Genomic DNA, 24,339 nt, shown 5'->3' with positions numbered 1-24,339 from the left:
CGGCGCGGTGACGCGCCGTTACGAACTGTTACTGATTCTAATTTTAATTTTATATATTATTAAAATTTTGTATAAATTCAAAAATTTTTTTTTTTTGAAATAGAAAAAAAAATTATTGCATCAGTTTTTTGTCTAATGAAAATTGGGAAACGAGAAGGAGCAGAGACGTTACTTGCTTTCTTTTCAAATGAACGGCGCGTGGGTCCCAGGTGTGAATGAGCTCACCCTTTTACCCGGCCGTTACTTTCGTAGTCACCGACTCACACGTGGCTTTCCCACATTTGGGTTTCTCGTGGTGGGGATTTGAAAGCCGATCTTTGAAGTTTGACCTTCATTACCTCGCCTAGTTTACTAATTATAGGCAACTATTAGGCACTGAATGGAATGACAAAATCGCCAGTTTCTTCTTTGTCTACTATTAAATCTTGACTTTATAATATTCTCCTTAAATTAAAAAAACAAATTATGAAATAAAATCAATAATTGAATTTATAGGCTGTTTTTATGAATAAAATAATTTAAAATAAGATTAATGTGATGGCTCCGGTCCCGATGATGAATTATTATACCTTGCAGATAAAGAAGGTTACATATTTGAAAAATGACACCACTAATGTTATCATTTATTTATTTGGTGAGAAATTGACACTAATTAATTATATTTTAGACAAACGCACGGCTTCAGTTCCGAACTTTCTACTGCACCGGCTAGTACCTGTTGCTTGACAGCATTGTGTGATGATCGAATGACAGAAATTTACGTGTCTATCAAGAACTGAGGAAAAGCCTCCTGATTGCCGGATTAGACACTTGGAGTTGGATTTCGATATTAGCCACTTACCAAATGTAGTTAAACACAGATTAATAGAATAAACTTGAGAAAACCCAGTGGGCAATCACGTCCTTTTGAAAACCCATCAGCTTTGCTATGGCTTATCTGTATCGAAACCCATTAGCTTCTCTAGTACGGCTTTTCATGTAAAAAAGAAAATGAAAAGGAAAGCAGAGTCATTTTCAACGTTGAGGGGGAGAGAGAGAAGAGAAGTTGGCGTCTTTTGCCCTCCACGCTGCTTAAAACACGCAGTACCCTAGCTAGCAGATATGGACATGTCCCATTGACACGTTTTCAACTTCTAAAATATATCAATTTCTTTGTGTTTGAAAGCGCGAGAAAATAAACATAGCTAAAAGCAAACTCCAATATTTCTACGTATGTACGTACATCATATAATATATATATGTATATAGAGCTTGAGAGAGTTTTAAGAATATCAGAGATAGAGAAACTTCATGTTTTGTTGAATAAATTCACGAGAGGAAGGAAGATAAAGGAAAAAAGAAAGCAGTTGAGAACAATAACAAAGGGCTTATCGCATGTTTGCTTCACGCAAGCGGCTAAATGTGGGGGTTAAGGCTTTGCTCTCTCGCGTGGCTTTAAAGACTTCTTATATATCCTTTTTTATATCGCACATTTAAAAACTATCCAAAAAACCATACCCAACAAACTCCGCCACCTCCTCCTCCTCCTCTTCCTCCTCCTCCTCCTCTTCTTCTTCTTATTCTTCAAGCCCACGAACCCTAATTATGTGATAGTCATACATCATATATATATTCCCAAGAAAGAGATACAAAAGGAAAGAAAGAAAATCCCCCCCTCCTGGCCTCCACCCAACAAAAAGAGCAAATGAGTGCAAACCCTAGTAGTAGTGGTGGAAGTGGTGGCGGAGGAAGCAGCATCGGTGGCGGCGGAGGGCCATGCGGGGCGTGCAAGTTTTTGCGGAGGAAGTGTGTTCCCGGCTGTATATTTGCGCCTTACTTTGACTCGGAGCAAGGGGCAGCCCATTTCGCAGCCGTGCACAAGGTGTTTGGGGCTAGCAACGTTTCCAAGCTTCTTTTGCATATTCCGGTGCATAAGCGGCTCGATGCGGTGGTAACAATATGTTATGAGGCACAGGCTCGGCTTAGAGATCCGGTATACGGCTGCGTTGCTCACATCTTCGCTCTTCAACAACAGGTGAGTCGACACTACTCATATTCTCTCGATCAATAAGTATTGAGATCATCTTGGGGTTTTGGTATGACAAATTAGTATCCTGTTCTTTTCGTTTATTGCTTATACATTATACAAGCTAATTAATTAATTATTGCAAGTAAATCTTTGCAAGTGTTTAACTACATATATAGAAGAAATATATAATTAATTAAGAGAAGTAATTAATTTAAGATAGTCATCATGGCCTTTTAATTTCTTTTTTTAAACTTATCAAAAACTTACAACCCGAGTTTTTTAAAATTAATTTAAGGTCACTCATTTTTCTTGAATTGGTAGTGTTGCTGCAGCTAGCATTAATATTCTTGATTTTTTTTAAGAGCAGTGGAGCACCATTTTCCTGTTCCTTACTTTTCAACAAAGGGTGGCAATGCCAGATATAAAGGAAAGGTGTCATGTAAAGGATAGGAAGCTCGATCTTAGTGGCCTTAATGAGAAACAAACTTCGGTTTAAACAATTAAAAGGAAACCAATTAAGAAAAAGTACGGGATCGACATGCATGCAGGGGTAGCACTGCTTAAGAAGGCATTACCACAAAATCAAGTATACTTTTCTGTGCTCTACTAAAATCAAGAAGGTCTTTCTAACTGCCATGAAAAAAGGAAAAAAGGTCTCTTTAATTACGCTACAAATGGTGCGGATCGGCGTTTACCACAGTGGCATAGCCTAAAGTGTACCATTTTCCTGTGCAAATAGTTATCCTAGCTTGCTAGCTGTTATTAAGGAAATGGTCGGGTCGTTGCTGATCCTTGGATTAAAGTACTCAAGCTTTTAGCGAAGGATGAGATTCAAAGTTTCATTGCTTCTTTTCATTATAATTTTCTCGAAAAGAAACAAGTGGGAACATCTTTATTTCTTTTTGTCTTTTTCAGTTCTTCCGTTTCGTTTTCATGGAACCGTCCACTTTACTTCCCAACAGTCCAATCCTTGTAGATATCAAAACATATTAAAGACGGAGAAAACTATGGTTTTATGAATAGTCAGAAATGGTCTTTATTAATGATCCCCGGCCATAAACCCAGGGTGGTGAGAATGTATCACGATTCTAAAACATCATTTTCACGAATATATATAGTACACCAGCACTAGCTAAATATTTGCACTAGCTATTTTTTGCTAATATTTGCAAAATTGTAAATGCTCGAATATATACGGATATATAGAAATTATCTGAACGTGCACGTATAAAAAAAACTTGAAATATGGCATAAAATATAAATAATTACTAGATCCGAGATGAATTACTAGCGTCCGCTTTGCCTCTCCCAAGAACAATTATGGAGAAAAAAAATAATGTTATTGGTCTATGACTCTATCACTATCCCCATATATATATGTCATAAGAAACCTTTATTTGCTCGCAACGCCATGTTCTTATGCGCATATTTCAAGTACCATTTTAGTATAAACAAAGGAATGAATCTTCAAGTTTTGTTTTTTTAATCGACTTGAATTAATGGACGTTGATTATGCTTGACTCATGGCTTTATTTGTCTTCTTTCTCCAACTATGGAATTAGTTTAATTCTATCTAGCTAGCAGCTGGTTGCAATATTCATCAGTCGTACTCTATCTCTTGCATATATAAAACATTACATTACTTGAAAAATGTAATTGTTTCTTTTCAGGGAAACGTACTACGTGATGATTCTTGTATCTTTCTCTTTTTGCTAAATTGTTTTAAGCGCGCAGGTGGTGAATTTACAAGCAGAACTCTCGTACTTGCAAGCCCACCTTGCAACATTGGAGCTACCATCGCCGCCGCCGCATCAACATCCAACAATGATTGCGCCACCACCACTTTCCATCGCCGATCTCCCTTCAGCTTCCTCCATGCCTGTCACATACGATTTATCATCGCTTTTTGATCCCGTGGTGCAACCCTCATGGGTCATGCAACAGCGACCTATGGATCCACGCCAATTAGGAGGCAGTGGTTCATTATCTGCTAGTGGCAGTACTGACCAGCTCCAAGCATTAATGGCGCGCGAACTCCTCCATAGACATGGGTCTCCACCACCCGGGACAGTGCCGTGCTCAACTCCTTCACAATCACCACCTCTCTCCAAATGAGACTGATCATGACCTTCTTATTAATTACAAGCACGATCCCTTGATTGGTGCTTCCTGACCTTATGCTAGGAAGAGATCAGATCGAGCTTGGTTTTCACGTTATATTGGGCAAGTAATTTTAGAACTGAGCTATAATATTACTTTTATTTTAACTACTTAGAGAAAATTCAATTTAGTTCATTTACGTATTTGCGTTCTGTTTATTTCTATAATAATTTGAAAAAAGAAAATACACATTCATGCTGAGGAAGTAGAATTATGGTTCGAATTAACAAAATTGTGATCTTGATAAACCTTCATAACTTAAAACTTATACCTCCAGCACCACAAAATTATTCTGGTTTTTTACCAACGTTTCCATATTACCTATAAGAACGAGAATTTTGAAGACTGCTAATTTCTTGGTAAGTTTTCCAAAGAGCAACTTGTACAGAAACTCCGTAAATATTGCAAAAAATGCCCAGTTGGCACGTACGAGTTGTGCCTTAACTGGCCCTATATCACTCAAAATGGGGCGACTGATGAACCGCGTCTCATTTTTTTTCCTGGGCCTTGGGCTTTTAAGGTTTGTATTCTTCCGATTACAACCAAGGTCCAAGACCCTATTATCTAGCAAAAAGAGGACAAAAAAGATGAGAAAAGAGAACCGCAAATGACATGAGAATAAACTCTCTACATTGAATTTTGCTATATACAAATACAATCGCGTACTAATCTGTGTACTAATACTAATTCATTCATACTTAGAATTTAAATTAACATTGTTTTCAATAAAATTTACTTTTTGACCAATCACATCACATTGGTGCACAGATTAGTGCACAATTATGCTTGTAACTATATTTTCCCCTCTACATTTGTACTTGCAAAATTTTTGCACACTAAGGATGCGCTACAGTTGATGAACAATTAACTCTCTGCCAACGATACAAGTACTATCTTTTGACATTAAGATCCAAGTCGATGTGAAAACCACCGGATTATAAACCCGTCTCCAGCTCCAATGCAGATGCCTTGTCAACCAAGAAGAGGGAAGGTAGAGGGTAAAACCACCTTCTTATTCCTCCAAGGCTCCAAGGACACTCCAGCTACAGTGATGGTGGAAGGAACTTTTTATTTTTATTTTTGCCTTTTTATATAAGTAGGAGGATGGAAGGAAATAAAAAGCTGAATAACAATCTTACCACTTCATCATTCTTGGAAACTGAAAGGAGCACATAAACATGAGACCAGGCCATGGCACGAAAGACTGTAATCTAGGAAGAGGGAACTTTGAAATTGGCTTTACCTACCAGCATATTCTCTTAAAACAAGCTCCACTTCTTCTACTACCCCTAGTCTCCGGAACCACCTAGCTAGTATTTCTGAAGCTTCTTTACCAAGCACAATGCCATCTCTCTCTAAATTTACCAGAAACTCGAATGCCTTATTGAGCCTATTCTCCTTTTCAAATGCAGCCAACAGCAACGCTATACATTTATCACTTGGTTCAAGACCAGCCCTTCTCATATTTTCAAATGCAACACGTGCCTTTTGACTTTGACCTGCCATTGCATAAGCATTTATAAGGAGCCCACACAGCTTAACATCAGGGGGTAGACCAGCGCACTGAATTGCATCAAACACTCTTTGAGCTCCTTCAGAATCACCAATCATGGAGTATGCTCTCAACAGTGCCTTGTAAACTTCACTTCCTGCATATACTTCTTCGGCATCCATTTCGTAAAGTAAAATCTCTCCCTGCTTGAGCATTCCTGCTCGGATGTAGGCCATGATCATTGAGCCATATGATCTCTTATCCAAAGGTTGTCCTAGCAGCTTGAGTTGTTCAAAAGTGTCTTCAGCTAGCACAAGATCGCCAGCTTTGCTGTACATGTGAATCATGGTTGTAAGAGTTACCTGGTCACAGGTAAAGCCTTTACTCTTCATGGCTGACAGGGTCTTTTCAGCATCGTGAAGTCGGTTTTGCATCCCATAAGCATGGATTATTTTAGTATAGTCACGAACATTGGCTTCAAACGATTCTTCTAGGAGGGCAAGCTCTGCAACCTAGGAAGGGTTCCAAACCGATGAATTCACTTCAGGTTGCAAGTTTTAAAAAGTCAATAAATGCTTCATTTGAAGGCACTGAATATCAAACAGGGCAATTAACTAAAGAAACTGGTATTTTAGATATGCAAACACATCTGATAGAAAAAGAAGAAGAATATATGTTCAGTACAGGAACGTGCCAATACTCTCTTTCCTTATAAACTTATTCAGAACAATGTGCTTGCCTTCCTGTTCAAAGAAAAGTATACATTTATTACAATTCTGCGCCAGAAATATCCCTTATGTCAATGGACCTCAACACTATATATAATCCCCACCGTGCCACACTTTTTCTGCACCAATAACCTACCAGGGGCATTAATCTCAGCAAGTGACGTAGATCACTCAAAACATTATTCGTACTGACAAAGTTGATTTTAGTTGATAGGTTGATAGGTGTGATGCACATATCCTTCCTCTATGACAATCTATTCACACAAACAATTTGGCAACGACCAATCTGGAGCCTTTTAGAGTTTGCTACTAGATGCTGGTAAGGATCTCGGTTGTGAGATCAAGAGCCTTCAAAGATTGAAGTCTGTGCGTGTGTGTGAAATCTACAAAGTTCATATGGATTTTTATTTATTTTTTGATACGAAAGAAGTAAATTTTATTGATACGAATGAAATAGGCATAGCCTATGTACACAAGAACTGTTAGGAAGTATACAAACTAAATACATTCTAGATTAGGTAACATTTGGGATTTTATCGCTGTATGGTCATCAAAAAGGCATTAAACACCGTACAATAGCTAATTTAAACGAAGATATTCTCACTCTCTCCTTATAGACCATGTGCAAGTCTCAATCAGGTTTTAGTTAATGAAATCAATAATAGAAAGTGTAATTTGTACAGTTGTACGATGAGGTATGAGTTAATCGAATTAATAAAGACATGAAAGTAAAAAAAATAAAACGACAAGTACCTTTAGATAAAGTGGATGATCCATTGTTCTCAATTCTTTAAGAACCGTAAGCCAGTCAGCTCTCCGAGGCTTCATAATCCTCACCCAAGCCGCCAACAAATCAGAAAAACTTCCTTTCTGAGGAGTGAAGCAGATAATCTGCCTCATGAGTGCCTTACATCGTTTGGTCATCTTAGGAGGGAGTTCAGCTATGGCCTTTTTTTGGGCTTCTGAGACGTTACGTCCTATCTCTACCCACTTAAACCTAGGTTTTTCTACTTGATCAATTACTGTTTTTTCTGTCTGTTCCACATCCGGAGCAATCAATCGACAACGGAATTGACCAGAGCCAAGATTTCTGGGAGTTTTTAAAGTAAAGTTTACCAATGGAGAGTAAATAGTTTTCCTACTATCATTCATTAATGGATAATTCGAGTAGGGATAAACGAGCATGTTACAAGCATAGGTGCCCATGAGCATACTGAGATGTCAAAACGCAGAAAACATATCTCATAACATGAATGAACTTGAACGTTTTGAACAGTGAATTAGGAAATCCCTCAATTTGGAACTCTAAACAAAGCTATAACAATAGATTATTGAAGAAGATACACAACCGTATTTGCGGTTCAAGGAAAGAAGGGTATCAATAGATTCGAAGAGACCGATAATAATTCGTATCTCTGATCTCAGGTTCAAACGTAAATAACAAGAACGAATCTGTATAACTAACTAAATGGACAAGGATAGCGGAGAAATCGGAGAGGATTACAAAACAATACTCCTATCCAGAAAAAGCAGGAAAATGTTCAAGATTTAAATGGTAAAACCCTTTGGGAAATTGAATCTTACCCAGATGACCCACTGGAGGATTCACTGCCACAGCTAGCGAAGTGGGTAATGCGAGGAGACAAACCTGCGGTTTATGTTGTTTGGCAGTGGTAGGAAGATGAGAGTAACGCATATGGGATTTTGGGTGTGAGAGAGAGCACTGCGCATCGAGCGTTGGTTTCCATTTATTTATCGAGGAATATTATAAAAGAAATTTCTTCTCATTATTTCTTACCCTACGAATCAACGTGATTATTTATTTATTTAGTTAAACACGTATATAAAAGATAAAGATAACAAATCAAATATTAAAATATAGTTTGAGGATAATAAAAAATAAATATTTTTTTTTTATCATAAATCTATAAAAAAATGATAATTACACAATTATTTACACGATTATCTTTTAAATAATAGATGTTTTTATAAAATAATTAGGAAAAATAATATTATTGTTATAAAACTAAAAGTTAAATGATATTTTAAAAGAAAACATTGTTATTCAATATTAAAAACATAATTTTATACAAATGAACGAAATTCATATATATAAGAGTACAAATTCAATTTATGTATAATTTAAAGCAGTTTGATGGTTAAAAATAGTCAAAATTGATGGCCAAAAGTAATCATACGAGTCAGATATAATAATTACTTTATATAAATTTTATTAGTTCAATTTTTCTAGATGCTCAAAGTTGAAATTGCAGATAAAAATTAGATACGAGGCAAGCTTCAAGACAATACGAATGGTTATGGTTTCAACTGAAAGTTGACATTTAAAAATCAAATTCCCTCGAAAAAAGGGATGTTTATGTATCTTGGACCTTATCCAATCCATCTTATCAGGCCCATATATAGTGCTAGTTCTAGGAATAAGTTTTTTAATCTTGATGGATCAGCCCAATTCTCAAATTTATTTATTTTTTAACATTTAATGGGCCATTTTATTTTCTGTAGGCCAAACAAGTAAACTCGAAAAATCTTAGGTTCGCCAATCCAAATGGACCTTCAATATAAGTTTCTGAATCACAATTTCAATTTTCCGAATAATGTTTGCTGTGACCTTCTTTCTTTCTTATTTTAAAATTGGTTAGTCGTGACAAGTAAAAGGGACATAAACCTTAGGTTGCACGTTGAGAAAATGGGCTATAAAGATTCGGAAAAATCTAGTTATAAATATAATTATGTACTAATATGTGTACTAATCGAATGTAATTAAGTAAAAAATTGATTTGATTGAAAACAGTATTAATTTTAATTTTAAATATGAATGAATCAGTATTAATATACAGATTAATACGCGATTTTACTTATATATAGCAAAACTTTAAAGATCCATACAACCCAAGGCTCAACTACAAACGACTGTCCTCAAGGCAATTTTGAAAAAAATTCTGACTAATTAAAATATAATCAATTCATTTATAAGTCGGTATAAAAAATATATCATCTACATTATTCATGCATTACAATTTAATTTAAAAAATTTAAATATATTAATTTTTTTCTTATAAATAAACTCTTATCATATTAGTAATTTCTATACTCTACGTCAGTTTTTGAATAAGATTTTTTCTAAAAAATTGAGAGAAATGATATTTACTTAAAGATGAAAATTTATATTTAGAATTAAAATACATATATATATATCAAATTTTGTCACGTTAATAAAATGTGTACCATATATAGTAGCCAGTTCGTTTGAACATATCATATTTCACATATCTACCTCACCTCCATTTAAATTTAAAATGTTAAAACTCGAATAACAGCTTTTAACGGACATTAATCAGGTTTTGTATCTTCATAATTTCCCAAATTCCTCCATTCATTTTCAAAGATTCGAAATCTCCAGCTCCACTCCTATCAACAGCTAATCACACTACTATTATGAATTCTTCCTACCTTAATTACCCAAACCACCCCTTTCAGATCCAACGTTGTCAAAGTTGCATGTATGCAACATAAAGGTTGAGGCAAGAAAGATAGGGGGTATTTAAGTCAATTGGGATCCGAAATCGGGACTGATAAAGAAATTGAAAATCCCAAATCCGATCTAAATCTCAACCCCTCTTCGTATACGAAGCGGAAGCTCACTCTCCTTTCTCAACACCCACCCGCCCCACGGTTTCCTTCTTTCCTTGAGAGTTTGATGCATCCAGAACAGTCGCATCCAATAAACTCGCCGCCGGCTCGGTGAGTCAGCCTGTTTATATCACTCGTAGGGCTAACAGTCTCGCCTACGGAACTTCAACGAGGGATAAACCCTCTTATTTCGTACTGACCCCAGATCTGAGAGCTCCACCCCTCGAATCTCCGAATTCGGGAATGGCTTCTTCGGAAGCCGATTCCCGGCTAAGCCAGGTCATCTCCCCTGCCCTAGAGAAGATCATCAAGAATGCCTCGTGGCGCAAGCACTCCAAGCTCGCCCACGAGTGCAAATCCGTAATCGAAAAGCTCTCTTCCCCTTCGAAGAACGAGACCGAGACCGAGAGCGAGCCTGATTCCTCCGGCCCAGGCCCGCTTCACGACGGCGGGAGCACCGAGTACTCCCTCTCCGACTCCGAGTCAATTCTCAGCCCACTCATCAATGCCGCCAATTCTGGTGTCCTCAAAATCGCTGATCCCGCCGTCGATAGCATCCAGAAACTAATTGCCTATGGCTACCTCCGCGGCGAGGCCGACCCCACCGGCGGTGATGAGGCAAAGCTCTTAACCAGCCTGATCGAGTCCGTGTGCAAATGTCACGACTTGGGCGACGATCAGATGGAATTGCTCGTTCTCAAGACGCTCTTATCGGCGGTAACATCGATTTCGCTGCGAATTCACGGTGATTGCTTACTTCAGATCGTGAAGACGTGCTATGATATCTACTTGGGGAGCAAAAACATGGTGAACCAGACGACGGCCAAGGCGTCGCTGATTCAAATGCTGGTGATCGTGTTCCGGAGAATGGAGGCGGACTCTTCGACGGTGCCGATTCAGCCAATTGTGGTCGCCGAACTGATGGAACCGGCGGAGAAATCCGATGCGGATGGGTCGATGACAATGTTCGTGCAAGGGTTTATAACAAAGATCATGCAGGACATTGACGGAGTTCTGAATCCTGTTACGCCAGGGAAGTTATCGTTGAGTGGTCATGACGGGGCGTTCGAGACAACGACAGTTGAGACGACGAACCCGGCGGATTTGTTGGATTCAACGGATAAGGATATGTTGGACGCCAAGTATTGGGAGATCAGTATGTATAAGACGGCGTTGGAGGGAAGGAAAGGTGAGTTGGCGGATGGGGAGGGGGAGAGGGATGAGGATTTGGAGGTTCAGATCGGGAATAAGTTGCGGAGGGACGCTTTCTTGGTGTTCCGGGCACTTTGCAAGTTATCGATGAAGACGCCTCCCAAGGAGGCGCTGGCGGATCCCCAGTTGATGAGGGGGAAGATTGTGGCTTTGGAATTGTTGAAGATTTTGTTGGAGAATGCCGGGGCTGTGTTTAGGACCAGTGATAGGTATCTTTCTCTCTCTCTTCCGCTCTCTCGCATACACACACGCACGTGTTGCGTCCGGGGCCTCTTTTTTGTCATCGTGTTTGTTAAAGCTACAATTGTGCTCTTTCAGCATTTCTTCTGGATGCGTAAATATGAATTAAGGCTGGATAGACAAAACATGTAGTTCTGTAACTAAATTAGAACTTCAAGGTTTTCAGTTAATATAGAATAAAAAAGTACCCAGGCTATAATTTGAAAACGGAATGTTCTATTTTTAACTTGTCTTTTCATTATTTTAACTTGGTATTGCCAGCTTGGTCTCTCAGGTCCATACTGAATTGTGTGGAAATGATTATTGGCTCGAGAGATTAAATTGGGAAGTGTGGGGTCCTATTTTGGGGCGGGTAAGGAATAGGTTAGTTACAGGAAATCTAAGTGGCTGGTAGGAGATATGGAGGCTAGTAGTGAGACATAGGCAAAATGTGGATCTTTTTAGCAGTATAGCACGTTAACAATTCCTATGGTTTTATTAAAAAAAAATGCAGTGGAGAAAATTCAAATGGAGTTAGATTTGGTGTTTGGTGGGAATATTATGCATCTGATGTATTTGATATCCTTGGCGCTGGGAGCCATGTTTTGGCAGTTGTCGGCTCTAGAACGAAGTATGCATTTATGGTACCAGGATTGGCTTCCTATTGTATGCATTTATGGTACTAGGATTGACTTCCAATTGTATATCATTAGCTGCACTTTGTGTAGATAGATATAGCTTCTTGTTTCAAGGCAGCCTTGATAACTGTGGTACCAGAAGTTTGCTGCTTTTCCTATGCAGTCCAGACTCACTTCATGTGGACAATTTAGTCTTGCGCCCATCACAAACTTCTTTTTTAAGGTTCACGACACATGAGTTTTTTTTTAATAAATGTCTGGGCTGGTAAATTCGAATTTTATTAGTTATTAAGACCTCAGGCTTGGTCTATTTCCTGTAAATGGTGAATACTAATGATGTGCCCCACCAGAAGTCTCTTGGGTAGATACTTGGTTTAGGCATTATCAAATGATGGGGGCAGGGTTGCTCTACAAACAGATCTGTACAAATATAGCATTTCTTATCAGCTATGCCATACTTGGTAGGCAGTTAGTTAATTAGATTCACACATGCATTCTATCAAGATTTAGCCATATGGCTTGCTGAACCACATTTGGGTTCTTTCTTTTCTTCATCGGCTCAAATATTTGAATATTTGTAGGTCTGCAAGTCTTGCTCTGATTTCATTCATGTGTAAGCACGTTTCATTACCTTAGTTGCCTTTGCTGAAAAGTAACTCTCTCTTCTATTGCTTTCTCACATTTGTAAGTTGTGTTTTTCCCAACTAGTGATGTTTCTATTGTGAAATTTGTCTCCTTCTCAATATATTTGTGGTGAAACAGGTTTTTAGGTGCCATTAAGCAATACTTGTGTCTATCATTGTTGAAGAACAGCGCATCGACTCTTATGATAGTTTTCCAGCTTTCTTGCTCCATTTTCATTAGTCTGGTGTCAAGATTTAGAGCTGGATTGAAAGCAGAAATTGGAGTATTTTTTCCTATGATTGTTCTGAGAGTTTTAGAAAATGTTGTTCAACCTAATTTTCAGCAGAAGATGATCGTGCTTCGGTTTCTCGAGAAGCTCTGTGTTGACTCACAAATTTTGGTGGACATATTTATTAATTATGATTGTGATGTTAATTCGTCAAATATATTTGAGAGGTATGTTCTGTTTCATCCTGCAAAAGTCATACTTTTTGATTCTTTGAATATAATGGTACAAAAGCATGTCCAAGAACAAGAATTTCCAATGTAACAACAGAGGTCATTGCTACATTCTCGTGCTTTCTCTTGATGTTTTGAGAATGACTGATTTGGTTATGAAGTTAACATTGTATGATTCTTCTTTTTGTTTTTGCTGATCTTCCCAGAATGGTCAATGGACTTCTTAAAACTGCACAAGGTGTCCCGCCTGGTGTAACCACCACACTGTTGCCACCGCAGGAGGTGACCATGAAACTTGAAGCTATGAAATGCTTGGTGGCGATTTTGAGATCAATGGGAGATTGGATGAATAAACAGTTGCGTATTCCAGATCCTCATTCCACTAAGAAGTTTGAATCAGCTGATAACAGTCCTGAACCTGGAAGTCTTCCCATCGCAAATGGGAATGTGGATGAAGCTGTTGAAGGGTCAGATTCTCATTCTGAAGCTTCCAGTGATGCTTCTGATGTTTTGACGATTGAGCAACGACGAGCTTACAAGCTGGAACTTCAGGTAAGTTAATTTGTGATGTTTGGACCCTGGGGCACAAGCAGATCTCTCTTTTGGCTATTTTCTATCGAATCTCATGTACATTTTGTGGCAGGAAGGTATATCTCTTTTTAATCGGAAACCTAAGAAGGGGATCGAATTTCTTATCAATGCAAGCAAGGTGGCCAACTCACCTGAGGGAATAGCATCTTTTCTTAGAAATGCATCTGGTTTGAACAAGACTTTGATAGGTGATTATCTAGGAGAAAGGGAAGAGTTACCACTAAAAGTGATGCACTCCTACGTGGATTCCTTTGAATTTCAAGGTATGGAGTTTGATGAGGCAATCAGGGCCTTTCTGCAAGGCTTTAGGTTGCCTGGTGAGGCCCAGAAGATTGATCGAATCATGGAGAAGTTTGCTGAGCGTTACTGCAAATGTAATCCAAAGGCATTTACAAGTTCTGACACAGCCTATGTCCTTGCTTACTCCGTGATATTGCTCAATACCGATGCTCATAATTCTATGGTGAAGAACAAGGTGTGTTCACATTTTCCATTTGATCTAGTCGTATGCTTCATATAGCATGCTAATAGAGCCCCTCTCTCTCTCCTGATCCTTAAAATATGCAGATGTCAGCTGATGATTTTATCAGGAATAATCGCGGCATAGATGATGGAAAAGATTTACCCGAGGAGTACCTCAGGTCACTCTTTGAACGAATATCAAGAAATGAGATAAAAATGAAAGATGATGATTTGGCTCCTCAACAGAAACAGTCTGTGAACTCAAATAGACTTCTTGGCTTGGATAGTATACTGAATATAGTGATCCGTAAGCGTGGAGAAGACAAATATATGGAGAGCAGTGATGATCTAATCAGGCACATGCAAGAACAATTCAAAGAAAAAGCTCGGAAATCTGAGTAAGAGTGACTTGTTTTTTTCTTATGCTCCAACCGTTTGGTGCTTTACCAAATGTTTGCCAGTGCATACAACTAAACTCCTGTTAAACAAAATATTAGGATCTTGTTTTGAAAAATACTGTTTTTTGCACTGATTTTTCTAGGGAATATATCCTTGAAACCATTGGATCATATTACTTTTCTGCTGTCATGTCAGTGGTGTTGTTTCAAATAGTCAATAAATGGTCAATGTCTGAGTTGAGCTACACGTATTATGCTACTCTATTTTTCTCATCAAGACTTTCCTTTTTGAACAAGCTAACAAAAATGTGTAGATTGTCAGACATTTGAAATGGATCTGACTCAGAAGGAGGAAAATCCCTGTGGGATACATATATGCTTTTCAGATAGTCTCTTGTTTGGCTGTTTCATTTTCATTGTTCTACTTGCCTGGAATTTAAACTTGGATTATGCAGATTGTGAAGTGTGGCTTAATGCAATCTGAAGGAAATGATCTTTTAGTTTTTCTTCTTGATATGTACTTGCTGGGTGATTTGTAGGTCAGCTTATTATGCAGCAACGGACGTGGTGATCCTTAGGTTCATGATTGAGGTGTGCTGGGCTCCTATGTTGGCTGCCTTCAGTGTTCCACTTGACCAGAGTGATGATGAAGTGGTCATAGCTATGTGCCTGGAAGGCTTCCGGTATGCTGTCCATGTTACTGCTGTGATGTCCATGAAGACTCATAGAGATGCTTTTGTGACTTCCCTAGCAAAGTTTACCTCTCTCCACTCTCCTGCTGATATCAAGCAGAAAAACATAGATGCGATTAAGGTTGGTGGGGCCATGCTATAATGGATTAAATAAGCTAAAAGTTATGATGGCTGATGACCCTATTAGAGTTTGACAATGTATAAGAGATTTTGTTACTGTAATTTATTTCTGTTCTAGGGGATATAAATTTTATTAACCCATTGTTACTATTCACGTAGGTTTAATTTTACATGAATATACTCGTGCTGGGTTCTTGTGTCTACTTTAGTATAGTATGATAATTTTGGGACTCTCTCTCTCTCTCTCTCTCTCTCTCTCTCTCTCTCTCTCTCTGTTTTTGTGCACACCCTTTTTCTTGAGTCAGTTGGTGGAACTTCTTTCAAGTCATCACATAATATGTCATCTGATAAACTCCAATGCTGCTGCTAGAAAAGTGCCAAAATCTTTGCGAACAGATTTATTCACTTGAACATTAGGTTTGAAACCTTGCTTCATCTTTGTTGTCGAAGTCTCTTTATAGCCTTCTGGTTCAGTTTTACTAAAACATAGTATAGAAATAAGAAAACAATCCATAGGTTACTTATAAAGAAAGAAAGGAGAAAACAATCATAGGTTTTCTTAATCGATCAAGTGTTACGGGATTTCTGATGCCTACATCTCATATGAAAGTGTATCTATAACATTTGTAATATATTTTTCAATAATGACTACAATTTTTGAAAATTATGCAAATGTCACTTGTGGGCCTGACTGTGTGTTTGGCATCTATATTGTGAATAGGCAATAGTAACAATCGCAGATGAGGATGGGAATTACTTACAAGAAGCTTGGGAGCATATCTTGACATGTGTTTCTAGGTTTGAGCATCTACATCTCTTGGGAGAAGGTGCTCCTCCAGATGCAACGTTTTTTGCTTTTCCTCAGAACGAGTCAGAAAAATCAAAACAAACCAAGTCCACCATCCTTCCTGTTTTGAAGAAGAAGGGACCTGGGAGGATTCAGTATGCGGCTTCTGCTGTGATGAGGGGCTCCTATGATAGTGCTGGTATTGGCGGCAATGCCTCTGGAGCAGTCACTTCTGAACAAGTGAACAATTTAGTCTCCAATTTGAACATGTTAGAACAAGTTGGGAGCTCTGAAATGAATCGCATATTCACACGGAGTCAAAAGTTGAACAGTGAGGCAATAATAGACTTTGTCAAGGCCCTTTGCAAAGTCTCTATGGAGGAATTGCGATCTGCATCTGATCCACGAGTTTTCAGCCTTACCAAGATTGTTGAGATTGCGTATGTATTGCCCTACTTCCTCTTGTTCCTCCTTGGGCATATAATATTCACGTTCTCGTGATTTATTGGTATCTACTGTATAGCTTTACCTGTTTTGTGTCCTTATTACAGGCACTATAACATGAACCGCATCAGGCTTGTGTGGTCAAGCATCTGGCATGTGCTCTCTGATTTCTTTGTAACCATTGGCTGCTCTGAAAACCTTTCTATTGCTATATTTGCAATGGATTCTTTACGCCAGTTGTCAATGAAATTCTTAGACCGAGAAGAACTGGCTAACTATAATTTTCAAAATGAATTCATGAAGCCTTTTGTCATTGTAATGCGCAAGAGTAGTGCCGTTGAAATCAGAGAGTTAATCATTAGATGTGTCTCGCAAATGGTGTTATCTCGCGTCAACAATGTCAAATCAGGATGGAAAAGCATGTTCATGGTATCAAATTTATCCATCATATGTTATCTATAAAATAGAATTTCAGTCCTTAATAATTTTCTCTGGACATTATTTTTCTTATTGACGTGATTTGATGAACTATTCTGCTCAAGGTATTCTTAATGCCTATTGTTATTATGTGAACTTGATTCAGGTCTTCACAACTGCGGCTTATGACGACCACAAAAACATTGTACTATTGGCCTTTGAAATTATTGAGAAGATTGTGCGAGACTACTTCCCACACATTACCGAGACTGAAACCACCACCTTTACAGACTGTGTGAATTGCCTGATTGCCTTCACTAATAACAGATTCAACAAAGACATTAGCCTCAATGCTATTGCTTTTCTTCGGTTCTGTGCAACAAAACTTGCAGAAGGAGATCTTGGCTCGTCAAGGAATAAAGATAAGGAAGCTTCTGCTAAACTATCTCCATCTTCACCTCAAAAAGGAAAAGATGGTAAACAAGATAACGGCGAGATGGGCGATAAGGACAATCATGTTTATTTCTGGTTCCCTTTGTTGGCTGGTAAGGAAGCTGCATAAGTTGTTGGTTCTCTTGAAACTAACCATTTCCATTTGCTTTATTCAACCCAAAAGTTGTTCTAATATCTTGTTTTTTGTTAGGTAAAACTGTTCAATTTTGATATGAACACATTTATCAAAATTTGAATTATGAGCCTTCTCTTTGTGCAGGTTTGTCAGAACTTAGCTTTGACCCTAGGCCTGAAATCAGGAAGAGTGCCTTGCAAGTGCTATTTGATACTTTACGCAATCATGGTCATCATTTCTCACTTTCTTTGTGGGAACGAGTGTTTGAATCAGTTCTATTTCCAATATTTGACTATGTGAGGCATGCTATTGATCCTTCTGGGGGGAACTCGCCAGGGCAGGGAACTGATAGTGATACAGTTGAGCTTGATCAAGATGCATGGCTCTATGAGACATGCACATTGGCCCTCCAACTAGTTGTAGATCTATTTGTCAAATTTTATAACACTGTCAATCCGCTTTTGAGAAAAGTGCTGATGCTTCTGGTGAGCTTTATTAAACGTCCTCACCAAAGCCTTGCGGGTATTGGTATTGCTGCATTTGTCCGTTTGATGAGTAATGCTGGTGATCTATTCTCTGAAGAAAAGTGGCAAGAAGTGGCTTTGACATTGAAAGAAGCAGCAAATGCAACAGTTCCTGATTTTTCTTTTATTGCCAGTGAAGGGTCTTTACCTAGAGAAACTAATGTAGATTCCTTTGTGTCTGACGTGCCTGATGATGATGATTCAGAGAGCCTAAGGACACAACATCTCTATGCTTCTTTATCCGACGCAAAGTGCCGAGCTGCCGTTCAACTTCTATTGATTCAGGTAGAATATTTTTCTATGTTACCAATCATTTTCTGTACTGATTGGTAATGTTACCAATCAGTACCGATGCCTTCCTACTTAAGATGAACATATGGTCATGACACGGGCTTAATCTGGCTGCCAATATATCTGTTTTGCATGGTAGTGATTCTAGGAAACCTATAAAAAAATGTTTCTACAAAAATCCAGCTAGTGGAATTGTTTGAGTTGGCATGGTATAAACCAAACAACTAAGCACTGTTGAATCGGTGCATGCAAAACTGTGAATAAAAGTTATTATTGGAAATTTTTTTAACTTGAAAGTTCAAGTTGCCCCAAAAACCAAAATTCTATGGAAGCAAACGATTACATACTGAAAGAATGTAGCTCAAATCAACATCATTGACAGTCTATAATGTTCAGTGTGAACTTCTCCAGGAATTATGTTTTATTTATTTCATTGAATGTGTCATCTACTATTGGTATTAATTCATAATTAAGAAGTCTTCTTCTTTTCCCTTAGCAGTTAAAAGTTTGGTGGTTTGTTTTAGTGCATGTTACATGGTAGATACTGTGCCATCAAATTATTACATGCCTTTGAATTTCATCTTAAGTGCTATATTTCCATTTGAGGTTTTGGTTGATCTGTAGCAGAAGATATGCTTTTCCCATCAAATTATTCATCCCCTCTTTTAAAGATTTCCCCCCATGCGAGTAAAAAATACTAATTTTGGAACTTTCAAAAAGGGAAAACAGTCATGTGGAAGTTTTACTAAATTACATTGAGAGTAAACATTTTTAGTACTTTAGATCATGAATTAGCCTTGGATATGAATGAGTTTTTCTCATCTTAATTTAGACTAGAAGACGAGTTGGCATAAGGTCTGGTTTGGATTTGGATGAAGCAATACCATAATTGAATGGTGGATGTGGATCTTTTGTTGGTTCCTAAAACTCTATTATTCACTGCCATGCAGGATAAAGAGCAAGTAGCACAAGAATTCCATTAATGAAAGTTTTATAAATTGGCCTGGTTCGACAAAACATCTCTACTTATTTTATTAGATTTTGAAAACCACATGTTTGATTAATTTACCAGACATCAATGAGACTGGAAAGATGACACTGAAAACTTGGAAAGATTTCCATGTTATTCCTTTTTTATTTTCAACTTCATACTTTCTAAAATTAAATGAAGAGAATAACTGTATGTTTTTTGGTAGTATAGTTGCTCATTTGGCAAAGCTTAACAATTATGCATGCGATGTTGTATCAAAATTTGCAGGCGGTGATGGAAATCTATAACATGTATCGGTCACAACTTTCAGCAAAAACCACCTTAATCCTGTTCGATGCTTTGCGGGATGTGGCAACCCATGCTCACAAGATCAATGGCAATACCACACTACGATCAAAGCTTCAAGATTTTGGCTCCATGACCCAAATGCAAGACCCTCCATTGTTACGGCTAGAGAATGAGTCTTACCAAACGTGCTTCACATTCTTACAGAATCTTATACTGGATAGGCCTCCAAGTTATGATGAGGCCCAGGTGGAGTCCTTCCTTATTGACCTTTGCCAGGAGATCTTACAGTTTTATATTGAAACTGCTCAGTCGGGAACAATATCTGAATCATCATCCCTTGGGCATGCTGCCCATTGGCAAATTCCTTTAGGTTCTGGGAAACGAAGAGAATTGGCTGCACGTGCACCTCTTATTGTTGCCACTCTCCAGGCTGTATGTAGTCTGGGAGAGAGTTCATTCGAGAAGAACTTGGGGAGGTTCTTCCCCCTACTTGCAGACTTGATAAGTTGTGAACATGGATCAAATGAGGTCCAGGTAGCTCTCAGTGATATGCTTAGCTCGGCGGTGGGTCCTATTCTGCTCCGGTCTTGTTGATTTTAGTGAGATAGCAGCACCCTTTGTTTTAAGATGTATGATATTGCTATCCAAGTCTTGTAGTTCTATATTTTCCTTATATATATCTTTCATTTTGTGATAATTGTTATCGGAAATATAGCTTCATAGTGTATGAGTTAGCCCTGGTTTTCGGATTGGCTTGTGCTTCTGAACCTCCTCTAGTTTATTCAGGGGTGCGGCTTCCTCTCATATAGATTGATAGATTTTCTCACTGAGTTTTGATGTTGTTGTATGATAGTCAAATATTTCTTTAGACAACGAGACTCCCAAAGCAATAATTTCGTGTAAAGAAGTTTCCATTCAGCACTGCATTGGTTTACTATATATTATGTATTTTTGGTTAAAAGTATTCTATAAGGAACAGGAAAGCCTCATTCCGAATTCTGTTGCAGGAGAATGAATAATGACGCATCTACACGTACAGGATTCAGGAATCCTGACTTAAAGACTGGTTTGAGTAATCGTCAGAAGAGAGCATATTTATTATTCCACTCCAGGATGGTTATGTATTTAACTTTGATCCCAAAATTAAACATCATGATTGCCATTGGCGTAGAAAACAAACGATCAAGGGAACCTCTCGTCCACAACGAGTAAAAACAAACAAAATATAATATGGAAAGAAAGTTGAGGTTACTTAAAAGTGAAAATATGGCGTCACCTTTTGTTCGATAAAATATAAAATCAATTGGCAAATGGACTTTTGGATCAAACAGCGGATTCAATTTTAATAAAATAATTTCACATATAATTACTTTTATGTACTCTTTATGTATTTCATTAATATGATTAGTTGTATCAATTTTTTTAATACACAGTCAATCACATCAATAAAATGCATAAAAGAGTACATAAAAGTGACTGCACATAAAATTTTTGTCTAATCATGAATGGAAAACTCTGCATTTCATCCCATCTCATTTTATCATCACAATTTTTTCAAATTTTCATAAAATATAATAAATAATCTAACTTTTAAAATTTTAAAATAATAATAATAATATTTTTTCAACTTTTTTTTATTTAAAATTATTTTTTCTCATTTTTGAATCCAAATAAATACGGCTCCCTTCTGCGGGGCCTCACCCTCTGTCCATTTCGTACCAAAAGCCCATTTCTTTTTCCCTTTTTTTTTTTTCCGTCTTTTCAGAGTACAGATTGGAGTTATTTTGTCAATATAGGTATATCGGCCCATACGTGAGGGAAGTGCTACTCTATAATATAAATAATTAAATTAACTTTTTTTATATTAATTTTAAATATTTTATATGAGAGCAGACATTTGAATTGCAGAATACTCGAAACCATCTGATGTCTAGTTCCAACGCCAAGCTTTTAAGTTCTGAGATGGAAAACAAAAATAAATAAAGTTGTTTTCTTTCTTAACCCAGTCTGGTTGGAGCGTGAACCAGCTTGGGCTCAGTTGGAGCAGTGGAATGAACCGAAACAACTTGGACCTTCCAAGGAGTTGGAAAATACAAATGGGCCCAGCTTATACCAGCCGTGAAAGGTTGAAATCGGAAAACAAGTTCCGAATGGCCGGCCCATTATACCAGCCCTAAGGCCGATGCATTCCTTCGTTTGCTTAAAATCTTTTGTTTTTTTTTTTTTTTGGGTCGCATTCCTGTACGTACGGGGTGGTATACAGTTCCCAATCCCCACAAATATTTTATGGAAAGGTGTAAATTGAATATGTTGAACCCATATGTAACAACTACTCTCAACTCCCATTGTTTATATCTCAATGAAAATTACCCATTTTTAATCAGTTATCAGCTTAAAGATCAATATCCACTTGATCGGCCATGTCGCTCTTTCTCAACTATCATAGCACAGGAAGTCCAATTAAACTTCTCGAATGGCATCATTTTGTTCTGTTTTCTATTGTTAAAGTAATGGATTCCGGCTATTATATATATAATATATATCGTTTTAGAAGGAAAAAAGAATTATTTCTTCTTACGATTAGAACTTTTCGTAGGTAAACGAAATCATATAAGTAATGCCTCAAAGTTGTCGATAAAGCAAGCAAGCACAATGTCTCCGGAGACATGAATTTCTTAAACATGATGAGTACGTTAGACCAATCTTTCTTATATTAAACTGCCAAAAAATTTACGTTTTTCTCATCATGTCTAGTTATCCTATTAAATATTATTACCAAAATATTTGGCACTTCCAAATAGGTTGGAAGTTGGAACCTTAGTGTTTTAGGAAATTCTTGCTTTAATATTCAGATTCATTAAAATAGGTTTTTTTTTTTTTTTTTTTTTTTTAAGTTTTAATTACCATTTTGCTATATATATAGTTAAACACAGACCAATCTTTCTGGACAACATTTATTTAAAGATCGAAGTAATTAACGTCTCCAGCCTTCAACTGCATGCATGCATGGGTAAAGTTCCTAGCTAGCTAGCTGGGATTCTGTAACCTAGCTTGCAGTAAAAAACCATTTGTAAGGGGTTTTAACTTTTTTCCATGTAATCCAAAACATTAGAAAGGGAGAGAGGAATTTAATTAATGCGTAAAAAAGCTGTTTAGAAGCCTCGATCGAAGGAACAATTTAGGTCATGTTTTGCATAACAAAAACTGTGTAGTGTTCACTTTTGAGTTCTCTTTATGTATTCTATTAATGTGATTGACTGTGCCATTTTTTTAAATATAAAATAATTGATTTAGTCAATCAGATTAGTACATTACTGCATAAAAAATATGTAAAAATGACTATAAATATCAAAACTATTTGCATAAAGAACTCCTACATTTGCAAATTATAAAGGAGAAGAACAAGAAACAAATCTTTGACATTAATTTGTGTAATTCATTTGAAAGATCAGGTCGAACAAGATAGTGAATGGATCATGACTAGAGTGATTCCAAATCCATCACTATCTATCACATGGCAACCTTTGTTCTGGTCGGCTGTTTAGTTTCTAAAATATTCCCATTGCTCGATGCTGCTTTGATTAATTAACTAATTAAAGTTTGAAAAGCTTTGTTATTGATTGGTCTTGCATCGATCTACGACAACAATTGGTGCAACAATCTCAATCCACTTTGAGGGTAAAGCGCGCGGCTTATGAGAGATAATATTGATCAGTAAGAACATGCAACATTAATATGTTAAAATCGAAGCAATATATAGGTGCTCTTCACATGGAAGTGAGAGATATATTGTACTCGATCTCTTTGAGGTGGTCCATACCCTCTTTGAATTAGCTTTACTGAAACTATTATTTTTATTTAAACATGATATTAAATGGGGTTGATTTGTTTAATGAAAGAGTCTCCATTAAGATAAGCATCATGATAATGTTAATATTGTCACAGCACTAGGACAAGATTTGCAACAATTTCCTGCAAGATTCTGTTCATTTCTTCTTTCCAGATTAAGGGAAGACTATGCTTTTCTCCATCGACGACTTTATGATAGTTCAGTGTTCACAATATTCAACATTTATATAGGTCATTTTTTGGGTTTGTTTATATGAATTGGCCCCGCGCGTGAACCGTAAGCTGCTTGAACTTAATTGGTTGCCCTAGCATATAGAAGTTGATAGGGATGGAAAATCTTAGGATTTGAAATAGGCTTGGTTTTGGTAAATTTCTCCCGGAACGCGCTATATATGATCATGAGAATGAATTGGACATGATGATATCAATGGGTGAAAAAATATATATATAAACTGTTTCTACTTTCTACTGTTCCAACAAGAAGAAAAATAATATAAGTAGTTCGACAAGGGTACCTAGTAATTAACCAATTAATTAATATCAAGTAATACTAGCTAGTAGCTAACTAGATATAGTCATGGATTATGCAGGCGCCGCATACTTGTTTTGAAAAAAAGTGGAGTTTATTATATAAAAATTAGATGTGCTATATACAATCAATTTTGCGTACTTTTTGGCATTCCACTAACATGATTAGCCAAATCAGTTATTTTAGATTAAAAAAAG

General features: G+C 37.2%; 3 protein-coding genes across 4 annotated transcripts; 2 read left to right on the top strand and 1 right to left on the bottom strand.

The window, feature by feature from the left end:
• Window positions 1-1,283: 1,283 nt before the first annotated feature.
• On the top strand, window positions 1,284-4,307 carry LOC122286752 (LOB domain-containing protein 18). The gene is made up of 2 exons (XM_043095437.1): window positions 1,284-2,014; window positions 3,743-4,307. The coding sequence occupies exons 1-2, from the start codon at window positions 1,685-1,687 to the stop codon at window positions 4,121-4,123; spliced, it is 711 nt and encodes a 236-aa protein (XP_042951371.1). The 5' UTR covers window positions 1,284-1,684; the 3' UTR covers window positions 4,124-4,307.
• Window positions 4,308-4,776: 469 nt separating this feature from the next.
• LOC122286731 (pentatricopeptide repeat-containing protein At1g01970) lies at window positions 4,777-8,135 on the bottom strand. Of its 2 annotated transcripts, XR_006234060.1 has the most exons (3): window positions 7,142-8,135; window positions 5,308-6,172; window positions 4,777-5,211 (listed from the first exon to the last, which is right to left on the bottom strand). XR_006234060.1 is itself a non-coding variant. In XM_043095436.1 (2 exons), exons 1-2 carry the CDS (start codon window positions 7,598-7,600, stop codon window positions 5,408-5,410), a joined length of 1,224 nt encoding a protein of 407 aa, XP_042951370.1. In that variant the 5' UTR covers window positions 7,601-8,135; the 3' UTR covers window positions 5,280-5,407. The 2 variants fall into 2 exon arrangements, 1 of the variants encoding a protein (XP_042951370.1); XM_043095436.1 differs by lacking the exon at window positions 4,777-5,211 and having other exon boundaries at window positions 5,280-6,172.
• Window positions 8,136-10,002: 1,867 nt separating this feature from the next.
• LOC122286715 (brefeldin A-inhibited guanine nucleotide-exchange protein 2-like) lies at window positions 10,003-20,685 on the top strand. The gene is made up of 11 exons (XM_043095435.1): window positions 10,003-11,460; window positions 12,871-13,188; window positions 13,398-13,743; window positions 13,835-14,257; window positions 14,350-14,642; window positions 15,182-15,455; window positions 16,176-16,681; window positions 16,793-17,114; window positions 17,269-17,647; window positions 17,815-18,479; window positions 19,744-20,685. Exons 1-11 carry the CDS (start codon window positions 10,283-10,285, stop codon window positions 20,356-20,358), a joined length of 5,319 nt encoding a protein of 1,772 aa, XP_042951369.1. The 5' UTR covers window positions 10,003-10,282; the 3' UTR covers window positions 20,359-20,685.
• The last annotated feature ends 3,654 nt before the right edge of the window (window positions 20,686-24,339 follow it).

Source organism: Carya illinoinensis, chromosome 1 (assembly GCF_018687715.1).
Source record: "Carya illinoinensis cultivar Pawnee chromosome 1, C.illinoinensisPawnee_v1, whole genome shotgun sequence".
NCBI classification, from domain to species: domain Eukaryota; kingdom Viridiplantae; phylum Streptophyta; class Magnoliopsida; order Fagales; family Juglandaceae; genus Carya; species Carya illinoinensis.
Note: the sequence above shows the minus strand (reverse complement) of the source record. Positions and strands in the feature narration are given on the sequence as shown.